Source organism: Gallus gallus, chromosome 1, assembly GCF_016699485.2.
Source record: "Gallus gallus isolate bGalGal1 chromosome 1, bGalGal1.mat.broiler.GRCg7b, whole genome shotgun sequence".
In the NCBI taxonomy this organism is placed as follows: domain Eukaryota; kingdom Metazoa; phylum Chordata; class Aves; order Galliformes; family Phasianidae; genus Gallus; species Gallus gallus.
The window spans coordinates 173,139,753-173,160,927 of record NC_052532.1 but is presented as its reverse complement, the minus strand read 5'-3'; the positions used below and the strand labels follow the sequence as shown (position 1 = coordinate 173,160,927).

Genomic DNA, 21,175 nt, shown 5'->3' with positions numbered 1-21,175 from the left:
CAAACTGAATTCCTTGAAAACGGCATCCAGGATGACATTTTCAGAAGCAAACACAAAAGAGTTATTTCACCTAGATTTGCAACTAATGGGGCATAACTCACCAGTAATTCCTTTGTGCATTCTCATCTTCCATTTGACAAAAATCAGTATCTGTTGTTGATTTTAGGGTTTGGGGATTTTCTTGGGTTTTAGTTAATTTGAATGGAAAATTCAAACATTTGTGAATTTATTTCTAATTCTACCCAGGACTGCATTCTAAAGTTTACATTTTTTTTTCCATTCTACTTTTTTCTAGTAGAGAGCTGTTAGAACAAAGCTGTTTTTGAAAATAAGAATGCCCTTGGTTGTACCTATTGTTTATTATTCTTTCAAACTGATATTTATATATATTTTCAGTGTTAGCAGAATTATTCCAATAGGAAGCATTCTTGTATAAGCTGAAAACATTGAGTTCCTGGAAGTGAGAACAGTTATTTTTCTACCTATTAAATACCTTGTTCACTTTTAACCACAACATCATCACTTTTTAAATTGGAATATTATGGAGTTTTACAGTTTAGATGCTCAGTAAATTCTTTAAAAGCACATCTTGAAATATTTTGAAGGATCCGCTTTTGAAGTATTTTAAACTTGTTTTTTGCTTATAGTTGGTTTTTGGTTTTCCATAGAAAGTCCCTGGGCTTAAAGGTATTTATATGATAGAGAAGGTGGACATTTTGTGATACTCAGTGAGAATACATGTTCTGTCAGATAGCATGAAGAAAGAAGGTATTCTAAAATTATACTTAAATTGATAACTATGTTTATTATATTTAGACTATATTTGGAAGTATTACTCAGAGTCTCTGTGTTTTGGTAGAATATATGCATATATATAAATTTTACTGATCAACAGAATTGGAAAAAGACAACTACTGTGAGAAAAGTAGGAGAAGGAGGAGAAAAGATTACTTTTTATAGTAAAGACTTGAGAGCTCTTTACTGTATGTTTCCTAAAGTAACAGTTAAAATACATTCAAAAGAATGGGAATTATGGTTTCAGATCCTGTTAGACAGAGAAGGGAGCTGAAGTTGCATCGTCTGTATTCCTGGACAGTGTCCTAGCCTCTGATTTTCTAAATAAAATGGAGGAAATGTGGGAGGGCTACTCCATCCCAGCTATTCATTTAGAACAACTTCATCCTGTACTTATTAGTTAACCAAAATTTGGTATATTAATCCTTGATTGTTTTTCATCAAGCTGTTACCATGTTCCTTTTGTTGTCATTTAGAAATCTGTGCACAAGTAGCTCTTTAAAAATCCATCTTATAACCTGTGTGATGTGCATCTTTTCATATTCAGTACATGAATCTGTAGCTATAACTTATCTGAAATTTATATATGCTTTATCTGGAGAAGCTAGCATTTTTTTACTCTATCATAGGATTCAGTAGATATGCAGCTGAAAATTATACTGGATTTCTGTATGGTTTTTTTACCTGCATAGGCTTGCATAAAATTGATGTTAAATTTGTATTGACTGTTAGAGAATGATGCTTTTTAGTGCTTGATTTTTTGAATTTTTTTTACATCATGAATACATGAATAGGTACTTTCCTTAGTCCCGGACATCTCATAATGTTTGCTATCAGTTTTTCCTTTATTCAGTGATTTTCCTGGCATTTAATATATGACATTTTACTTTACACTCTAGACAGGTTCTTCAATTTTATTACATTAGCAGTATTTCCAGTTTATCTGTTCAGCCATGACCGCTCATCTTTCTTGATAGCTTTTTATCTCTTACAATTTTTTCTTGTTTCTTGTCGACATTTTATCTTATTTTAGATGCTTCAGTTAATTTATCCTAAATGCAAGGGAGGTACAAGGGACTGTGAATCTCACTGGAGGTGAACACTGAAACTCCTGCTTGATCTTAGAATAAAAAATCATAGGCCTTCATTTCCTTGTTCCAAACCAATCCTGGGATGATTCCCTTCCTTTATTTAGGAATTAACTGGACATTCAGCACTAAGACTTCATTTGCACAAGCCTCGAAGATTATACAGTTCTGTGATTCTTGCATATCTTCAGTATACCTCACATTTCCTTGTCCGGTTTTACTTCTCCATGACTGCTGACTCTGAGTTACATCTTTCCTTCTCAATTTCAGAATAATCTATCTTAATGCAATCAGCCTAATAGAAGGTTGTCTAAAGCAGGATTCAAAATGGTATTAATACATGCCAGCAAACATTACAGATCCGAACCACAGTCTGACGCTGAAAACAGGCATGGCGAATGCAGCTCAGGCTGCCCAGGGCCCCATCCAACCTGGCCTTGAACACCTCTAGGGATGGGGCACCCACAGCCTCTCTGGGCAGCTGTGCTGGTGCCTCACCAGCCTCTGAGTAAAGAATCTTCTTAACGTCTAATCTAAATCTACCTTCTTTCTGTTTAAAAACGTTATCCCTTGTCCAGTCACTACCCTCCCTGACAAAGAATCTTTCCCCGTCGTTCTTGTAGGACCCCTGTAGCTACTGAAAGGCCACAATAAGGTCTCCCTGGAATCTTCTGTTCTCCAATCTGAAAAACCCAAACTCTCTTAGCTTGAGAGAAATCTTCCTGCTTTCTGCTGTGGGGGAAGGAGAGTAGGGGCAAGAATATTAATTCAGCCTTAAGAGGTTTCATGTATCCCAGAAGAGTGTACAGCAATTCTAGTTTAGTTGCTGCTGCTCAGCTAGATAGTACAAGACATCCAGTACTGGAGGCTTACTTCTGACCTGTAGATTGACCAGTGATTAAGATGGAGGGCCTTTGGATTTTAAAATGGAGAAGAGATTCAAAATGTGGATCAGAATGAGAGAGAGAAAATATACTGCTGTACAAACAGATTTGTCTGTCACCAGCACTGAGTAGCTAAAATTTTAAGGAAAAGTTACTTGAGAACATTTTATTTCAATTTCCTTTTTTCTTTCTTTTTTTCTTTCTTTTATTTTTTCTCTCTTTTTTTTTTTTTTCAGTTCAACACATTAATGGTGTAATTTTCTATCCAAACATTTCATGTAAATTTGTAAACCGCAGACAAATCCTATACCCATTTGCTGGGGTTGTTTAATGCACTGCTAGAGTGATGTGAAGGTTGAACCAGCACTCATGTTAAACATGATGTGAATTACGATTACTTCAGACCTAGATTTAGAATTTGAAAAAGACACTCAGAGCAACAGAATATTCATTAGTAGGCACATTTCTTTTTAGAATTGCAAACTACCTGATGAACTGAGAAAGAAAATTAGTTGCTGCAGTCAATTGCTACTAAGCCTTTGCTGACTAATTCATTGATGAACATTTGGGACTGGAATTACGTGCTGCAGAAAATGAACAATTTTAGAATGAAGTCTGAAATACACTGTGTAAAACATAGTCTAAAAAGAAATGTCAGAATTACATATGATATTTTCTTCTAGTCTGTAGATTTCTGTTTCTTCATGAGAGAAATATCTGAATGTCAGAGTTGCATATAAGGCATCTATCACATAAATTTCTTTCTTCCATTCATATTATCTTCAGGTAAATAACTATGCATCTTTCATGAAGTTGCTTTGGTTTGATTTGCCTTCTGCTTTCACCCTATAGCCTATTGGAGTGGTTTGATTGGCTAAAAGAATGTTGTTTTGTTTTGAACTTGAAAGCAGTCAGTCGTTCTATTTCACTTTTCTTGCTCTGTTGCTACTTAGCTTGTTTTGCACTTTTTTTTTTGTGTGTGTTCATTCTACTGTGTTGTTCATATGTCTACTTAGTCTCCTTCATCTGCATGTCATTCTGTATATTCACTTGCTTTGTCTTGTTTTATTAGTAGGAATGAGACATTTTGACAAGATTACCATGTATGACATGTCAGAAAAATGCATTTTCTTTCAGCTAGGTTGATCGTGTCTCACTGATATTACATACTCTTATGGCAGAGATGTTTCTCTCAATGTTTCTTCATAATTTTAAATTTAATAACACCTGACCTGTCTTCATGTCCTGATTCATACCATAAAAGAACATAAACCACATGTAGAACATCAATACTTGTGGAACATGGGGAGGACGCTCCCTTTTTTGCAAAGGGAGCTGATTTTCAGTCTTAATTTACACTCTTAATAAAATAGTCTCCTAAACTTTACCTGGAGGCTGGTCTGTTGTGTCTGAGGATTGAAGTTGATATACGCAGTCCTTGCTTTGCAATGTAGGTGATCTCTTTGATGCTGTGAAAGACCAATGAACTCTGTGAAGCTAAGGAGAGAGACTTTGAATTTGGCTTCATATTTTTTGGAAAGTTAGTAAAGAAATTGGAAATAGTTCTTTAACACTGTATCAGCAATTTAATGGATTCAAATAGGAGACCTTATAGGATGAGAAAAATATTTTACTTAAAATAAATAGAATAGGAAGAAGGAAAGGAAAGGAAAGGAAAGGAAAGGAAAGGAAAGGAAAGGAAAGGAAAGGAAAGGAAAGGAAAGGAAAGGAAAGGAAAGGAAAGGAAAGGAAAGGAAAGGAAAGGAAAGGAAAGGAAAGGAAAGGAAAGGAAAGGAAAGGAAAGGAAAGGAAAGGAAAGGAAAGGAAAGGAAAGGAAAGGAAAGGAAAGGAAAGGAAAGGAAAGGAAAGGAAAGGAAAGGAAAGGAAAGGAAAGGAAAGGAAAGGAAAGGAAAGGGAAAGGATCTCACACTCTTGTCTCACATTTGCAAGCACTAGAGTGCACATGTGTCTAAGAAGTCTGTGAAGCAGTCAAATACCTCATGCTTGCATCCACATGTAGGTCCAGTATCTGCTGAAATGACACGTATAATGTGGACACCTGCTTCTTTCTCACATCTCCTGGTTTCTTTTTAAAAAAAAAACATTTAATTTTCTTAGAAATTTTTTTGATTTTTTTTTTCTTATCCTTATGGAGCTGTCAACAGCATTTCTGTTCTTTTCCACCTCTATGGGGTGTACTTTGCTACACACGTTCTTGGGCTGCTTAATGTATGAACCATTAACATAGGCCAGTCCGAGTTTGCTGTGTGTTTCCTTCTTGTGCCTCAACACCAGATATAGTAGAATGGTTGAGGTGAGAGGGCACCGCTGGAGGTAACCTTGGCCATCCCTTGCTCCTGCAGGGACAACCAGAGCAGGGTGCACAGCACCGTGTCCAGGCAGATCTGGAAGATCCCCAAGGATGAGATGCCACACCCTGTGCCTATGCTCTATCACCTGTGGGATATTCAAATTTGTACTTCATTGGCACTATTCTTAAATTCCTTATTGCAGTTCTGTACAGGGATGCTGTAGGTAATGAATGGTTTTAGTTTCCTTTTGAGATTAGTGCAATCAGATTATACTCTTGCTTCTGATGCACAAGATGTTCTGTGTTTCTGTGATGCTGCAGGGACTCTGCTCTTGTCAGTACCTACTTGGTATTCCTGAACTCAAGTATTCAAGTATTCCAGAAACTGAGTCTTTGTTTGAAGTATTAATTGAACTGGAGATCTTTTTGCATGGACAGGAGCTAATCTTAGGAAATTTCATATTGTTACATAGCAGATTAGTCTACCACTGTAGGCTCAGTTTTATGCACCTGCAGCTGCGCTATAAACACACTGTATCAGCAAGGATTGTAGGAGATCATTAACAACATCGGAAAGGAATTATTTTAGGATCACTTATCTTAATAGCTATTGAATTCTGCAAACTCATCTTCTCCTAATGCAGATGGAAGGAGACAGAAAACCATCCATATGCCTAGAATTACCTTTCTGAAGTACTTGCTTCAGGGTAGTGTTAAAACTGTTGTGCAGAATACAGAGATGTTAGCTGGTGCTGTGATCCCCTCTGAAGAGAGTAAAGAAAAAATATTGCTTATGAGCACTTTGTACACTGTCATCAAAAGATCATAAAAAAATAACAGTTGCACAACTTTCTCAATGGCATCACTAGTACAATTTGCATCACTAGGCTTTAAATTAAAATCCAGCAAGACCGAGGCTTGAGATGTGTATAAACAAACTACATTACAATAAAAATAAATAAAAGAAAGTATGTTCTGCAGCTTTTGATCAATTGTGTGCTATCATATTTAAGTGAAAGTGTACCAAAATAACTACCAAAGGAACTTCTGCAGCAAAATTGGGCCTGATTACCCTAAAATAGTTGTGTTTTCTTCCTACTTTGATTGCAATAACTGTTCTTATCTTTAAAGAAAAATGTATCTGCTTAAATACAAAATATGTATGATGACTAAAAATCATTTTTTTTTTTCATGTTTTCTACTGAAATATACTTTTTTTTGGAGCACGTGCTTTCTGTAAAGACATTGACGTATTAAATGGAAAAATGTAAACGTACCTGTCTGCACTATGCAGTCCTGTGCTGAAAAAGTATTAAGTAAATGTCCCTGTAATCTTTTCCTCCTTCTTCCCTTTTAATGTGTGCAACAAATCTTTTGGTTTTGAGATTTGAAAGAAAAGAGTGCTTTAAGATTAGATGAGCATATGTACATATTTTTGTTTGAGTGCAATAAGTCATCTGTATATGTGCGTGTATATTACAAGATACATATCTTCCTTTTTTGTGTGGAAGGCATGTCCTGTTCTAAAACGCTTACAAATTCTCAAGGCTGCTTTTTAAATATTATTCTTAAAGGAGCATAATATCCATATTCTGAGATTAAATGTTTTCTAGCAGTACAATGGCATAGTTTTTTGACATCTTTGCAAATCTAGAATGCCAGGGCTCATAGTGTTGTCAATAGCTTTTCAGTGAATGTTGATGTTTCCATTTTGGAGGCATTGAAAGAGAAATTGAGTTTCTCAGCATCACCTGAAACTGCAGACAACAGTCAGTTAACATAGTCTTCATCTATCCAGAAAGATTAAGGAAATTGCCATTATTGGATGTTCTTATCAAGAGCATTATAACGGAGTATAATCCCATAATAAACAAAAGTCCTTGCTAATTCTGCTGTAGAGTTTTCATAATCTGCTGTTCCTGTTCCTGCAGGAGTGTGGTCGTGCCAGTGAAGAAGCCCCCACCAGGCAGCCTGGCTGTGACCACAGTTGGAGCCGCCACAGCGGGGAGCGGACTGCCACCGGGTAGTACACCTAATATCTTTGCTGCAACAGGAGCTACACCAAAAAGTATGATTAATACAACAGGTATTGTCCTTAAATATTTTTGTGACCCTCATTTTTCCTGTCTGTTCTTTGGTTTTGTTGTTTTTAGTGATTTTTTTTTCAGCCATCTTTTCTGTTACTGTTTTTGTACTTTTCAAATAAAAACAAAATTAAAAAGAAAAAGAAAAAAAAAAAAAAAAAGGAAGATTAGATCTTGTCCTTTCTTAGTTACAGAGTTTTCTCTTGGTTTATTTTCACTATCTTTGATACCGCACATTGGACTTGCACAGCCTTTGAATAAGTTGAGAATTCAAGTGAATTTAGCTTTTCCAGTGCTCTGCAGTAGAGGATGTTTGTATGATATATACCAATAACTTGTAATGCACCAAAGAAATTAGAGACTCCTAGATAGGCATATACCATACATAGCAGAGCTCCGTTTTTTTTTTTTGTTATTGTTGTTGTTGTTGTGGTTGCTGTTGTTTCTTCTTTTTTCCAATTATTTGTCAATAAAAATTATTCTATGGCTTTTGGAAGGTTTTTCAGTAAGAACCTACCAGCTGTGTTTTCTCGGTAATAGTTTATTGTGATCCACAGGAGTACAGAACTGCTTAATTATTTAAAATAGTAATAGTAGAATTGTCTTTCATGAAAGAGCCTGTTGACCATGGAGGCTGTGATTTCCTATCGTAAATGAGTCCTTACTGTGAGAGCAACTGATGTTTACTTAAACTCCTTTGAAATGTCTGGCTTTGCTATGTTTTCTTTCTAAACTAAGCAAAAGCACTTGAGAGAAGAGCTCTCTTCAAGAATATCACAACTGCTGTCAGAGGTTGAGAAAATGAAAATCTCCCTGGGGTTGCAGAAAATGAGGGAAAAGCTTTTGGCATCTTTCTACTTCATGGAATAATATGAAGACATTCATTTTTTTTCTTTCCTTTTGCAGATTACCTTTAATACCTGGTAATAGAACTTTCTATTTTTTTAAGGATAAAAAAAAAAAAAAATCTAAAAATCTAATAATCCTAAATCAGATGGGAGTAATAGAGGCTCTGAATATTGTTATCATTTCTATAAATGCTTTCATTTTGTGTAGCCACTTCTGTTAATCTTCAATGGATTTCCTTTTAGGTCCTCTTGTATCATGCAAAAAAAATTCTACAATGAAAATCTTGTTTTCCAAATTGTATTGAGTAGTGTGAGCTTTTCAGTCTCCTCACTGATTAAAGATCTGGAGTGTTTTGGCTGGAATGTAGTAGCTCTTCTTTGTAAGTAATAGCATTTAAAAATGAGTCACATCCCTGATTCCACATCTAGTAGAGGACAGTCTTGCAGATACCATGGTTCACTGTGGTTGAAAGGTTTTTTTTTTTCTTGTTTTGTTTTGATTATTTGTAATAGATCTTATCACTTTTTTTTCCTGGTAGGTTTTTGTTTTCTTTTATTTTAGTGCAACTGTTTTTGTCTCCCAGTCTGTGGATTAGCTTGATTTATGGGAAAGTATTGATTAGATGGGACTCCAGCAAGTATCAGATCTAATTAGTCAGAACTATATGCGTGTTGAACTTCTTGTGATCTTATTTGGTAAAGTCTTTTGTGCCTGAATTCCCCCAAATGAAACATTGATTAATTCTTTTAAGAAATAGTTTTAAATGTATTTCCTTTCAAACATATATTTAAAGGTTTGAATTTATTATCAACAGTTTAGAAATGCTAAATGCATTAATGGCAGTAAAACTTATCATAACATAGAAAATGTGTAAGTATTAAATTAAAATGCTCATTTCACGATTTTTAACTAAGTTAAAACAATTATCTTATATGTCAGTTTTTGAGATGTAGATGTCAATTATCCAGATGTTTTCTGGTTTATATACATGTAGACTCTGAGAAATTATCTATATAATTAATGATTTTAGAGTAGTAAAGAGAATTTCATTAAACATCAGAGATTTTTACTATGATGAAAAAGAAACGTTATACAATTTTTTTAGAAACACTAGGTGTCCCCCCAAACCTATTTACAGCTGATTTTACAGTATGTCACAGATACCGTGCCAATGTAATTTTATATTTGAGATCTGTTCTTTGCTGGACTTCTGAAGAAGGTGTGGGGTTTTTGTTTCTTTGTTTGTTTGTTTTAAGTTATTCTTGGATTGGAATCCATGTTTATGTTCTATATGTCATCACTGTCATAGTCGATGTCACTGTCATGATGAAATGAGATGCGTGTTACTGATGCCCTTTCAATGCATTGAGTGTTTCTGTTGAGAGATTTGCTTCCTTCACTTCTTTAAGAATCTGTTTCTGCTGTTATAGAATTGACATCTGTAATTCCTGCCCTGATTTTCAACTCTGTGTTAAACATGTACTCCTTAGTCTGTTTGGCCTTCTCTGCTGGGGACATCGCTGGTTAAAACTTAGCAACTACTCTTTTTAGACAAAAGTCATATTGAAGAAAACTTAGGAAGGAGAAGAACCTATCATTACTTTAGCAGCATAACAAAGCCTAGTTCATTTTGATATTGTTTCGAATGTAACTGGTTTTAGTTGGCCAGACAAAGGTCAAATCTTTATCCAAGTTCTTTTTTGACAAAAAATATTTAAAGGCAAAAATATGTATATTTGTCCCTCCTATCTGAAAATTTTTCACCATTACCAGCATTTGACCTTGACTTCATTGTCAGATGGCTGTTTAAGTAGTTAAGAAACTGTAAAGGCTTTCGTTATTTGTTATTTGTAAGAAATTGAACAAAATATGTATATGCAGATATTTATGCCTGTATGACAATTACTAACACTGACTAGCAACAAGGGGTTACCAGTTATCATTAAAAAAAGTGTTGGAACAATGCAGTTTATCCCTAAACTTCAGTTTTTGGGTTCTTCCACCTCTCATTGCTAACCTGGCTAAATCTTCATTGCTTGTCACCCTCAACTCTGGTAGCACAGCCATCCCTCCAACTACACCACTGTTGTTGATACCTATGTTACCATGATGTATTACACGGCGACTGTGCAGCAGAACACTGACAGCATGTATCAGGATTCTCTTGCTACCACTCGTGGCCACTGTATGCCTTTTCTGTTTTGCTTCAGAGAGTCTGAACTCACAGTGCCGTTTCAGCAAACATGATAGATTGGCATTTAGAGTCTAAGTTTAGCCCTTAGCTCTGACCCAGATCACATAAAGTATAAATGTACACTCTGTCTGCATATTTTTTTCTGGGCAGCTGTTCACAACCCATTGAAATGATACCCTCACTGCCCTCCCTGCTTTTAAGGTCTAAAAATTCTCCTTGACTTGAGGAAAGAAACTGAAAAAGTAAAAATTAGAATCTTATTATAGTATTATTATTCTTTTAAACACTGGTTTCCACCATTACTTGCTGAAGGAATGTGTGTTTTCTATTTTCTCTGTTATTTTTTTAAATTTATATTTTATTTTCTGCCTATAGTTGCAACTGGGCAGCCAAGAAGTATGTATATATAGAAAAAAATATAATAGTTAAGCTTCCATTCTCCACTCAAGCTCATCTTAAATATGCCTCTATTTTAGAAAGATCTTGCTTTACATGATGATGTAAAAATATTTTCATCTTTGGAATATAATTTGGGAATAATGAAAATGAGGTAAGGATTTATTTTGCCTGACTTTCAGTAGTGATTTAAGTTTATTATAACTATATCAGCAAAATAAGGTATTAATTTATATTATATTCACATTGAATGTTTTTAATTGTTTTAGAGTAAGTAATGTGATTTCCTTAATTAAAAGTAGATTAATAAGATAAGAACTATATTGAAAGTTTCTAAAAGCTATATTTTTTCAGACTGAATTAAGACCTGTATTTTTTGGGGGACAGGTGCAGTAGACTCAGGATCTTCTTCTTCCTCTTCGTCATCCAGCTTTGTGAATGGTGCTACCAGCAAAAATCTCCCAGCTGTCCAAACTGTTGCTCCAATGCCAGAGGATTCAGCTGAAAACATGAGGTACACAAGCTCTAACTTTTACTATTTCTCCTCCTACAACAACCTCATACATACGAAACAGTATTTAAAAAAAATAGAAATACATAAAAATGTATTTCAGCTTCTTTTGTATGCCCTGCTGTAGTTATTTGTATACTTCAATGTATATTTACAAACTTATGTGATACTAGGAATGTACAGACTATAATAACACCATAATAATACTTCATTGAAAATTCTAACTTCTTTGAACTATGCCAGACACTGAAACTTTGTTGAAAGTTATTTTTTAGTTGACCAGCTCTTTGCTATCAGTGAAAGCAAAAATCAGAATGCAAGCACAGCTTGGCAATAGGGAACTGGGAAGTGGAGAAAAAACCTCTTCTGAGCAAACAAAAGCCCTATTTAGGTTGGAGAGGGTGACACCGGACATGCATTCATGCAGCTAACTAAAAGGCATGCTAGATCTGAGTTGGTATAGCAAGAAGCACATGCCATGGAATAGCTAATACTCCTTCAAAATTACCCTCCAAAATTCCTATTGCTTGTTTTTGTATACTAGCTTATTCTGCAATACAATTTTAAAACAATTTGAGTTTAAGTTCATAAAACTGAAAGAAGTGTTTTCTTCTTCCATTACAAAGTAACATATCCATGCTTACTGCAAGGTCCGGATGATAACTGTGAGAGTTTGTGCTTCCCTGGATTTCTTCCTTTCTTATGCACATTCATAAACAGGCACACAGAAGTTAGGCTTAATAACCAAAGAGGTCAATGATGCGCTGGTTGACAAAGAGCAAATTGATTCTCCTGTAATTTCCCACTCATAAACTTGCTACATTTAGAAGAGGAAAGTAAACCTATATAACATCTAATAGCATGGTACTGTTGAGCGTAAAATCCTACCAATTTAAATAGTTCAAATAGCAATGTTAGTTTTTACAGTAGCAAATTTAATAATTTCCAGAATTCCTTGTCTATTGGGTTATACGCTTTGCATTTCAAGAAATTTGTATATGAAGTGAAGTTTTTTGTTGGAATTTTATCATTTCCCTTGAAATAAATCACTGGTCTTCGGAGTCTAGATTTTTATTTAGATTTAACAAAGAACTATTTTGAAAGAGCTGTTTGGGTTCCCTGCAATTTGTACTGTGTATTACGTTAGGCTTAGTAAAAATTGTTCTTGGTATTCTTGGTAGGCTTTTTTAAACCTGTTTTCATGGCTGTACGAAACAAATTGCATTCTCTCTCTAAAAGTTAATCTCCTCTGTTCCTTTTTTTGTGATAACTCCAGCACTAGCCTATAAGAACTCTTCACAATTTTATTTGTTTTTTGGGTTTTTTTTTGCTCAAAGTTTAAAAAGTGTTTCTTCTAATCTGATACTACTGCTGTGCTCTTTCAGTCTTCCCTGTCCCAATTTATTACTTTTGTGTAAATAGGTGTCATATATAATTTATTTTCTGACATGTGTTGCCTTTAACTTGCAAAATAAAGAATCTTGAATTTGGAAGGTATTAAAATTTTCTTTGCATTTAAAAATATCTGCAAGTGGAGTGAAGAAAAGCTTGTTAATTGTTTACAGAATATCCTTTAAAACTCTTAATTCAGTCATGAAATCCCCAAAGAGAATTTCCAAGTGATTGCAGGGTGTATTATAAGGTATAATAGACATGAGAAGCAGCTGTAGTATCAGATCAGGCTGTCTGTCCTCTTTCGCTGCTCTTTGTGTCTGTGTGTGAACCAAAAATTCAGTAGATGGGCCACCTGCTTTCCTGAGTCATTTTTGAGTCTCTCTTTATGTTTTTTTCTTAATTCTTTTTGTTATTTTTGAAATCAGAGGACCAGAACTCCAGTCAGTTTTCAACATGTAAATGCACCAGGGATTTATATCAAGGCAAACAAGACTTTTTTCTTTTTTTAAAAAATCCATTTAAATATTAAATTCTGACATTTGATATGTATTTTTGAAGAGTGCTAAACTTTGATCTCACGCTTTCACAGAATACTATCCCAATAGATCCGTAATATACTAAAACCATCAGCAATCCATTTAATAGCAAGGTGTTTATTATCATTCAGGGTGCTGATTAACAAGACATCCAGACCTTCTGCATCACTGGATTCTTAAATGGAAGTTTTTTCAATTGGACATAAAGTTGTCAGAGTTAAACGAACTCTAAAACCAGAACCGTTAAGTAAATTCACAGTGAAAAGTTATTGTTTAGGGAAGTCTTGATTAATCTAGCAGGTTTTTGTTGTTGTTGCTGTTGTTTTATCTCTAGCAGCAAAATCTTAGTATAGATTCATGTTTCAAATGAACAACTCCAAGATATCCATCAGTTTTTCAAGTAGTCAAGAGAAGCTCTATCATCAAACAAAGACTGGTGATATGGAAACCTCCTTTAGAATATTAGAAAATCAATATCTGAATTTGAAATGGGAAAGCAGCATGTTGAAAGAAAATAAGCTATAGGAACTGAATACAATCACTTTCAGTTATTCAAGGAAATCTTCCAATATGTTTATAATGTCATCTTTTTTTTCAAATATAAGAATCTTTATATGACCCAAATGAAAAGGTCTACATTTATTTACTGTTTACAGCTGGTAGATACTACTGAAAATTTAAAAGTCAGTGTTCATTCTTTTATCTTCTATCAATAAATGCAACTTCTTCCTATTAATGTTCCTTTAAACACCAATAATATTTTAGTATTGTAATTCCAATGTGAAGAAAATACTCCCTGCCACAAGCAGTCTGAAAAAAATATATACGTTCATATATTGGTAGACCAGAATATATATGTACTGTAATTTTTTGTTTGCTTGTTTGTTTTTTGAGTAATAATTTATTTCTCTGAAGTAACACTGAAAGTTTTTAATCTTGGCATCAGTTTCAGAGGACACAAGTGTTATGCCTTGTCAAGGTTCTAAAGCGAAGAGGGCATAAAAAAGGAATCTAATTGGCTTAATTTTGATCACATTGCCTCAAAGTTGAAGAAAATAATGTTGATTTCCTTGACTCCTATGCTAGATCTTTCTCATGCATTTTCTGGTCAACAATTTAAATACCAGATATTGTTATGTGAAAGCCTGAAGAAAAAAGCAAGCTATCTGCGATTGCTTTACACAAATAAACATTTTTCAAGCTCTCAAATGTATGTAAAAAGTAAGATGAGATAGATGCAGTAGTTATACTTGAATATCTTACATTCCTATCATGTTTAAATGATCAACCTTAAATGCTAAACATTAATTGAGGCACAATAAAATGATAAATGATTCTTCTAATAATGTTTAAAAATGAGAATAAAATTTGTTCTTGTTTTGGAGTATCCTGTAAATGCTGTAGGATTTGAGGCTGAAATGGCTTTTTTGTTTACACTGAACCATTTAAGCACCATAAAATCTAGTTAAATTATGGTTTTCCTCTTCTCTAAGCAACTAAGAGCAATTTTTAAAAACAGGTGTGGTTTGACATCATTTAAATTCCAGTTTTTAATCTTTCCTCAAATCATGGTCTCTGTTTTTCCACAGTATCACGGCAAAGCTTGAGAGAGCCTTAGAAAAGGTGGCCCCTCTCCTGCGAGAAATTTTTGTTGATTTTGCCCCTTTTCTATCCCGAACATTATTGGGCAGTCATGGACAAGAGCTGTTGATTGAAGGTACTGTTTCTGTTACAAGATTATATTTTTTTTAGCTATTAGTAGATTGATATGAAAAATGTTACTTTTCAATGATTTTTGATAAGTAAATGAATTGGTTGTTAATGTCTTGTGGTTTCACTTACTCTCATTTAACTTTTTTTTTTTAAGTAATTTAAAATATCAGCTTTTGTTTCCACCTTTTTTTTTTTTTTTTTTTCCTGAGTTGCTGAGTTGCTCAGGGAATAACATTCTGTCATCCTGGAATGCAAAAATCTCTCCATAATACGCTTTTTCCTTCTCAGAATAGTTGCATGCTTTTCATCCTGACTTTGAGAAACTGGTGATACCATAAAAAAGTGTATTGAATTCACATGGAAGAAGATAAACTGGGGAATGTGATCTAACATTATTGATATATGAATCTGGATTTGGTAGGGACGCTGTTGACTCTGGTGGGTCAGTTGGTAAAGGGTTGTCCCTAGAGAAATAAATACCAGTGATTGATTGGATTGATTGATTAAGAAAAGTATCCTTGAATATGTTAATGTGACTGCTAAGTAGTTATAAAATTTGGGAAAATGATGAATCCTCGTAAGTAAGACAGTAAGCAATGCCGAAATTATGCTAAGTGTGAATAGGGTAAGCTTATGTGGGACATAATGAATAGTGAATTGACATGGGCATGCACTGTTCTTACATCATACAACCAGAAACACATATTCAGCCAACTAATTTTTTTTTCCTTTCAGGATTATTCTTACACACAGTATTGTTGTTTTCTGAGAAGAAAAAGTCATTATCGCCTCAAGTTGCACCAAGGGAAGCTTAAGTTGGATATCAGGAAAAATTTCTTTACAAAAAGGGTTGTTAAGCACTGGAATAGGCTCCCCGGGGAGGTGGTTGTGTCACCATCCCTGAATGTGTTTAGAAAACGTTTAGATGTGGTGCTCAGTGACATCATTTAGTGGAGGGTTGTTAGAGTTAAGGTAATATGGTTGGGTTGTGGTTGGACTTGATGATCTTTGAGGTCTTTTCCAACCTGGGCAATTCTGTGATTCTGTGATTCTGTGATTAGTACAAAGCTTATAATGTGTGAAGATCTATGCAAAAACAAAACAAAACAAAAACAAAAACAACCCAATACAGTTTGTGTTCAAGTTTCAAAACTCCTGCTACTATATATCCATTTTCTCTAGATACTTTAGAGTGTAGTCTTTTTAGGATCTTTGTTATCCCTCACATTGACCCTCTTTTATTCTTAATGTTAGAAATATTTCATTTTGGGACTAAAATCTTTTAAATATCTTTTTCCTTTTTTTGGCTAGATTTTTAATACAAGGAATGGTAAGGTAGCTTTATAATTCTCAGAAACATCAGATGTTTTGTATTGTTTATTTCATAGCTATGAGCAAGCTTCTGCTCTCCCTTTAATGAGCTACTCATTGAGAACATTGAGATGACTGTAAAAATGTTTCAAGGATTTCATCAGATCTTTCATTTCAGTAAAGTTAACTGGAAAATTTGTAGCGGATTTACCCTCTTCTTTTTGACAACCATTTAATTACAATTTAGTTTTTATACAATATAGATAAAATTGTCTTTGTTTCACCTCAGACCTTTAATAGATTAACAAGTTCTTGAAAATTAAACAGAGCTCCAACAGTTCCCTGCATATGACATGACTGAAAAGCTAGATGCTGCAGGAACACCATGACTACATGGTTTAATGAGTTTATCTCATTGCCTGTTTCAGAGACGTAGTTTTGTTGGCTGTAGCATTCTTCCTATTCTCCATTTGCCTGCCTTTCAAAATGCTGTCTTCCATGACTCAGGCATCCAATTCATTCTCATGAGTCATTGGTTATGAACCTAACATAGAGTTCCAAAATTATGTTCCTCCCACAACTTTTCCTTTACGTTACATCTACCTTTCTCTTGAGTTGTTCTCATTTCTAATTCCTAAAAAACAGTACTTTCACCCCAAGATGTTGAAATAGCAACCGTTAAAGAACTAATCCATACACAGGTTAGATTTGTACACTGCATGCTTCAGGACCTGAGGATCTGTTTTCTCCTTCTGAGGTAGTTGGACTTATTTTCTTCTTAACAGGGAGCTCACAGAGCAGCTTTCACAGTCATTATGTATTTCTCATCTTTGCTGTCTTCATTGCACCCTTGATCTCAACTAAACTGATCTTGCTTAGTTAAATTCCACTTGAAAAAAAATGCTAAATTCTCTCCTTGTCCATTACCTAATTTACTTTGATAAATTTCCTGTCATTGCTTACTGAAAACTAATGGTGGTCTTACCCCTCAAACCTGATCTCTGTATAATGACTGCAAAACAGAGATTATTCGTAGAGTGATTCAAGATATGTGAGTACACAGAATTCCTGTGGGGCTTGGATAATTTAAATTTGATTTTTTTTCACTGACAAGTAGTATTTAGCTTGACAGTTTTATATGAAATAGTTTAATTTGTGCTTTGTGTATAAAGGTTGTATTTAGAACAATGAAGAAGGAACTAATAAAGTCTGAAGGTGTTCTTTTTTTTCAAATTGATCACCACAAACAAATCTGTTGCATTATACAAGGTGTGTCTTCTTCATTATTCAAGCCTAAAATATCTCCCTATTCTTGCTGTCTTTCAACACCTGCATATGGTGCAAAGAATTTTCTCTATCCAATTTTGCTTAAATCTGAAAACTTTCAGACAACCTTGATGGCAAAATGAAGATGTACGATTTTGAAGAGAAAAGAATTTCTAATACGTCTATAGCAGGTTAATTATGAAAACTTTCCGGAGTATCTGATGCTATCAGGTAGATCTTGTTAATATATCTACTTGGAGAAATGTATACAGGACAGTTATTTCACCTAGTCTGTCAGACAGCCAGTCTGTCCCAAACATCCAACAAAATGTCTTAAATTCAAATCATGACACCTCATTTTCCTTTAACTTGTATCAACATTCTGTCCCAGGGACGACTTTGGCAGAGTTTTTCTTGAAGGAAATGATATTCAGTACCTTAGCAATGCCTTCTTAACTTTCAAGTGGAGTTGAAGTGATCTGGCTGCAATGATCTGGTCAGTTCTAGACCAAATACCAAGAACACTCTTATTCAAAATCATTAGCAATTCATGTTTGTTCATGTAAATTGGTAGCAGAGGAATCCTATCACATTCAAGAACCCTATCTGATACTGCATAACATATCTTTTTTGTAAAACTCTTCATCCATTTACTTACTGAAATAATATTTTTTCCCTTTTCCCCAAACAAGTTATTTTTTCAAAGCATCTCACTCTTCACAGTTTTTCAAATATTTCATCAATTTTCCAGAGTATTGTATACATGGAAAGTGTCCTCAATGATAGTTTAAAAGTGACTGATTTGCAGTTGACTGCAAATAGCTTCAAACAAAGTATACCAAAAACAGTCCACTATTACTGTTGTTCGTCAACAGAACAGGTTCTTTAATGCCTCAGAGAACAGAAGTTGCAAAGGTTAAGATTGTCCATATAGAATCTAATTGGAAACAAACATGCAATATGTGTAGGTCACATATTTAAGCTTAGCTGTACTCATTGTGGAGTTCCATTTGACACTTGCACAGGTATGTTTTCACTAACTCTCGTTTCCATATGGTCTGCAAATACCTTCCATGCAAAGTGCATTACAACATTCTAGCTTTTAGGTGAAAATGTTACGGGCAAGTGTAATATGATCTGTATCTGAAAGAAAAGTTATATCCTCTTCTTGTCAAACACAGATGAGTAAAAATATTTTCAGTACAGCTGTACTGAGTGTCTTAAACTGCAATAAATTCAATTGAAACACAGTCACATCTGATCCTTTCCCTTCTCTTTGCTGAGATACCAAATAAACTTTACCAATGTTATTTATTTTCCTTTATGATTACTTAGGTAGAGTGTCAGCCAGATATGCCTTCTCCAACAGAGCTCTTACAAATTCTTTGGCGTACATTTAATAGGTTTCTGATACATACACAATTCAAATCAGATGAAACAGAAAACATTTTGTTGCCTATAGGAGTAGAAACTGCTTCTCTTCATTAACTCACCACATGGCCCTATGAAAATATTCAATAGAAGTGGTGATAGACTAGCTTTGTATGGTATTTGACAGGAGATTTCTTGAAACAATCAAAAAATTGCCCAAAACATTCCTTTGGAAACCACAGATAGAACTTGAGTGCTAAATGACACTATTTTAAAAGCTCACAAAGACCTCAAGTGCAACATCACTGTGGCATCTACCAATGCAGGCACAATTTGTTTCTGTTTACCTCAAACAATACAAGTTTTGTATTAGGAAAAGCATAATAATAATTTTCCTGAGAAGGAAGACACATATACTTTCCTTGGGAAAAAAAAAAAAAAAGAAAGAAAGAAAGAAAGAAAGAAAGAAAGAAAGAAAGAAAAAAAGTACTATTTGGTACTTAAAATGGCCCTTGGCCCTTGGCTTTCTCTTAGAAACTTTTCAGCACCTTTGTATTGTTGTAATCAGAAGCACAGATGCTGTAAAGCAGAGTGAGTGCATGCACTTGCAGAAAATTCCTCTCCTGTTCATTCTGCACTCTCACCGTGCCACATACAAAATATTTTTGTTTGTGTCTCCATGTTTTCTTTCAACTAATAAGACTTTTGGTAATTCTTCCCGTTCATAACAGCAAGTAACAAACGTTCTGAACATAATAAATGAATGAATATTAACAAATGAGACAGTGAATATAAACATAGTGCTATGTCCTTAAAATTTACTTTAATTGAAATTTAACTGCACATATGTAAAAACTGAAGCTATTCACAGTGCTGAAACTCCTCTGAGACACTTTTTTATCCTACTTTGATACTTTTATTAATAGTCTTGACTACAGTGTTGAATTGTTTCTGTCAAAGCTAACTGATTAGATAAAGTATAAAAATTAGAAGAAAAGGCATTTTACTGAAGAGAGATGTTGAATCATTTTTTTGAATAATTGCAACTCAAGAAAAAAATTCAGCATAGCCAAATGAACACAGACATAGAAGATAGGAGATGAGGAAAGAAGACACAGAAAGAATGAAGGAATTGTTACAACAGTTAGTATTTTCTGAGCACTTTTAACTCAGTGCTCAGGGAACAAAGACACGTCCAATCCATGGATGCTTAGAAAGAGTAGATTCGTTTCTGTGCACAACCTCAGACACCCTACTACCATCCGGTTCTGTAGTCAGTACTTCAGGACTGATACGCACATACAGCAGCAGGGCAAATAAAGAGCAAGGCACAAGAGTGACTGATGGATAGAAGATAGATAGACTGTATGTGCTACAACACGAGCAACTGATTTTATCCAAGGTACTAAAGAGAAGAGAGAATGTGATGCTATGTGTGGAAAAAGCAGTTAGATAATGCAAGATATCTTCGTCTTTCTACTAACTGAATGCATAATGAGAGTAAATAACATTGGAAAACTTTATTAGGACTTCCCACCAAGTATTGAGAACAATATTACCTACAGTCTTTATAAGAGGTTTAAATTTTCTTTCTAAGTATGAATCTTCAATCTAGCTTCTCAAGAGGAAAAACATAATGTCCTTGCCAAATGGCTTTGGTGCTTCAGTATCACTTAGAAACCTGTGAATCCCCATTTCCTCTGGGCTATACCCTGCACTTTATGGTATCAAGTTTGCATTATCATTTGCTCTAGTGTTGCAATCTGTGCATTTATTCATATGGTCATAGCAGATATACCACAGTGTCACCTAGATATCAGCTGAGATCTGTAAGAAAAGGTGCTTTTCTGCTTGTTCTGCTGTTGGCCAGTTGCTGTTGGGAATATATAATGTCTTTGAGACATTGAGGTGACTGTTCAGATCACTATGAAATAAATCTCTTTCCAGACTTTATAGACATATATGTATACATATATATAAAAGAATAATTTTTATTTTTAGTGAAGTTCTTTAATCATTGCTCTGAAGCTCATTTCAGTGTGGCCTGTGAGACGATTTTTCTTTTCTGTGCATAAAGAACCTTGTCTATTCAGACAAGCATCTTGTAAGAGACATGCCAGCTAAGGTTTGGTTCTTGCATTTCAGTGTATGAATGCATGGCCATATATATACATTAAAATGGTTCCTTAAAAATCCTTTAAAATGGTGAATGTGAGTCTCATATGGGTGCACTGGGTGGCAAGGACCAGCCTTTTATTCAGCTCGTTTATCAGAGGATGATTAAAAGATAACTACAATTTTCATAAAAATAGGTGTCTGGTTAAAGAAATGATACCCAGTACTGTCTTGGCTGTGGCAGAAGTTACATGAATTTTTCTTCATCAACTTGTATCGGCTATGTACTAGCATTGGGGGCATACTATCATTTTGTAGTGAATAAACGGAACAAAGCTCGTCTGGTCTATCTGCAG

The 21,175-nt window shown here is 34.5% G+C and overlaps 1 protein-coding gene across 8 annotated transcripts in view; it reads left to right on the top strand.

The window, feature by feature from the left end:
- NBEA (neurobeachin) overlaps nt 1-21,175 on the top strand; it is a 470,888-nt gene that overhangs the window by 185,125 nt on the left and 264,588 nt on the right. For all 8 annotated transcript variants that reach the window (XM_015277560.4, XM_040704875.2, XM_025153000.3 and 5 more), the window contains 3 exons: nt 7,010-7,164; nt 10,989-11,115; nt 14,633-14,760. In XM_015277560.4, the coding sequence (XP_015133046.2) occupies nt 7,010-7,164; nt 10,989-11,115; nt 14,633-14,760 (410 nt within the window). The remainder of the gene's footprint in view (nt 1-7,009; nt 7,165-10,988; nt 11,116-14,632; nt 14,761-21,175) is intronic.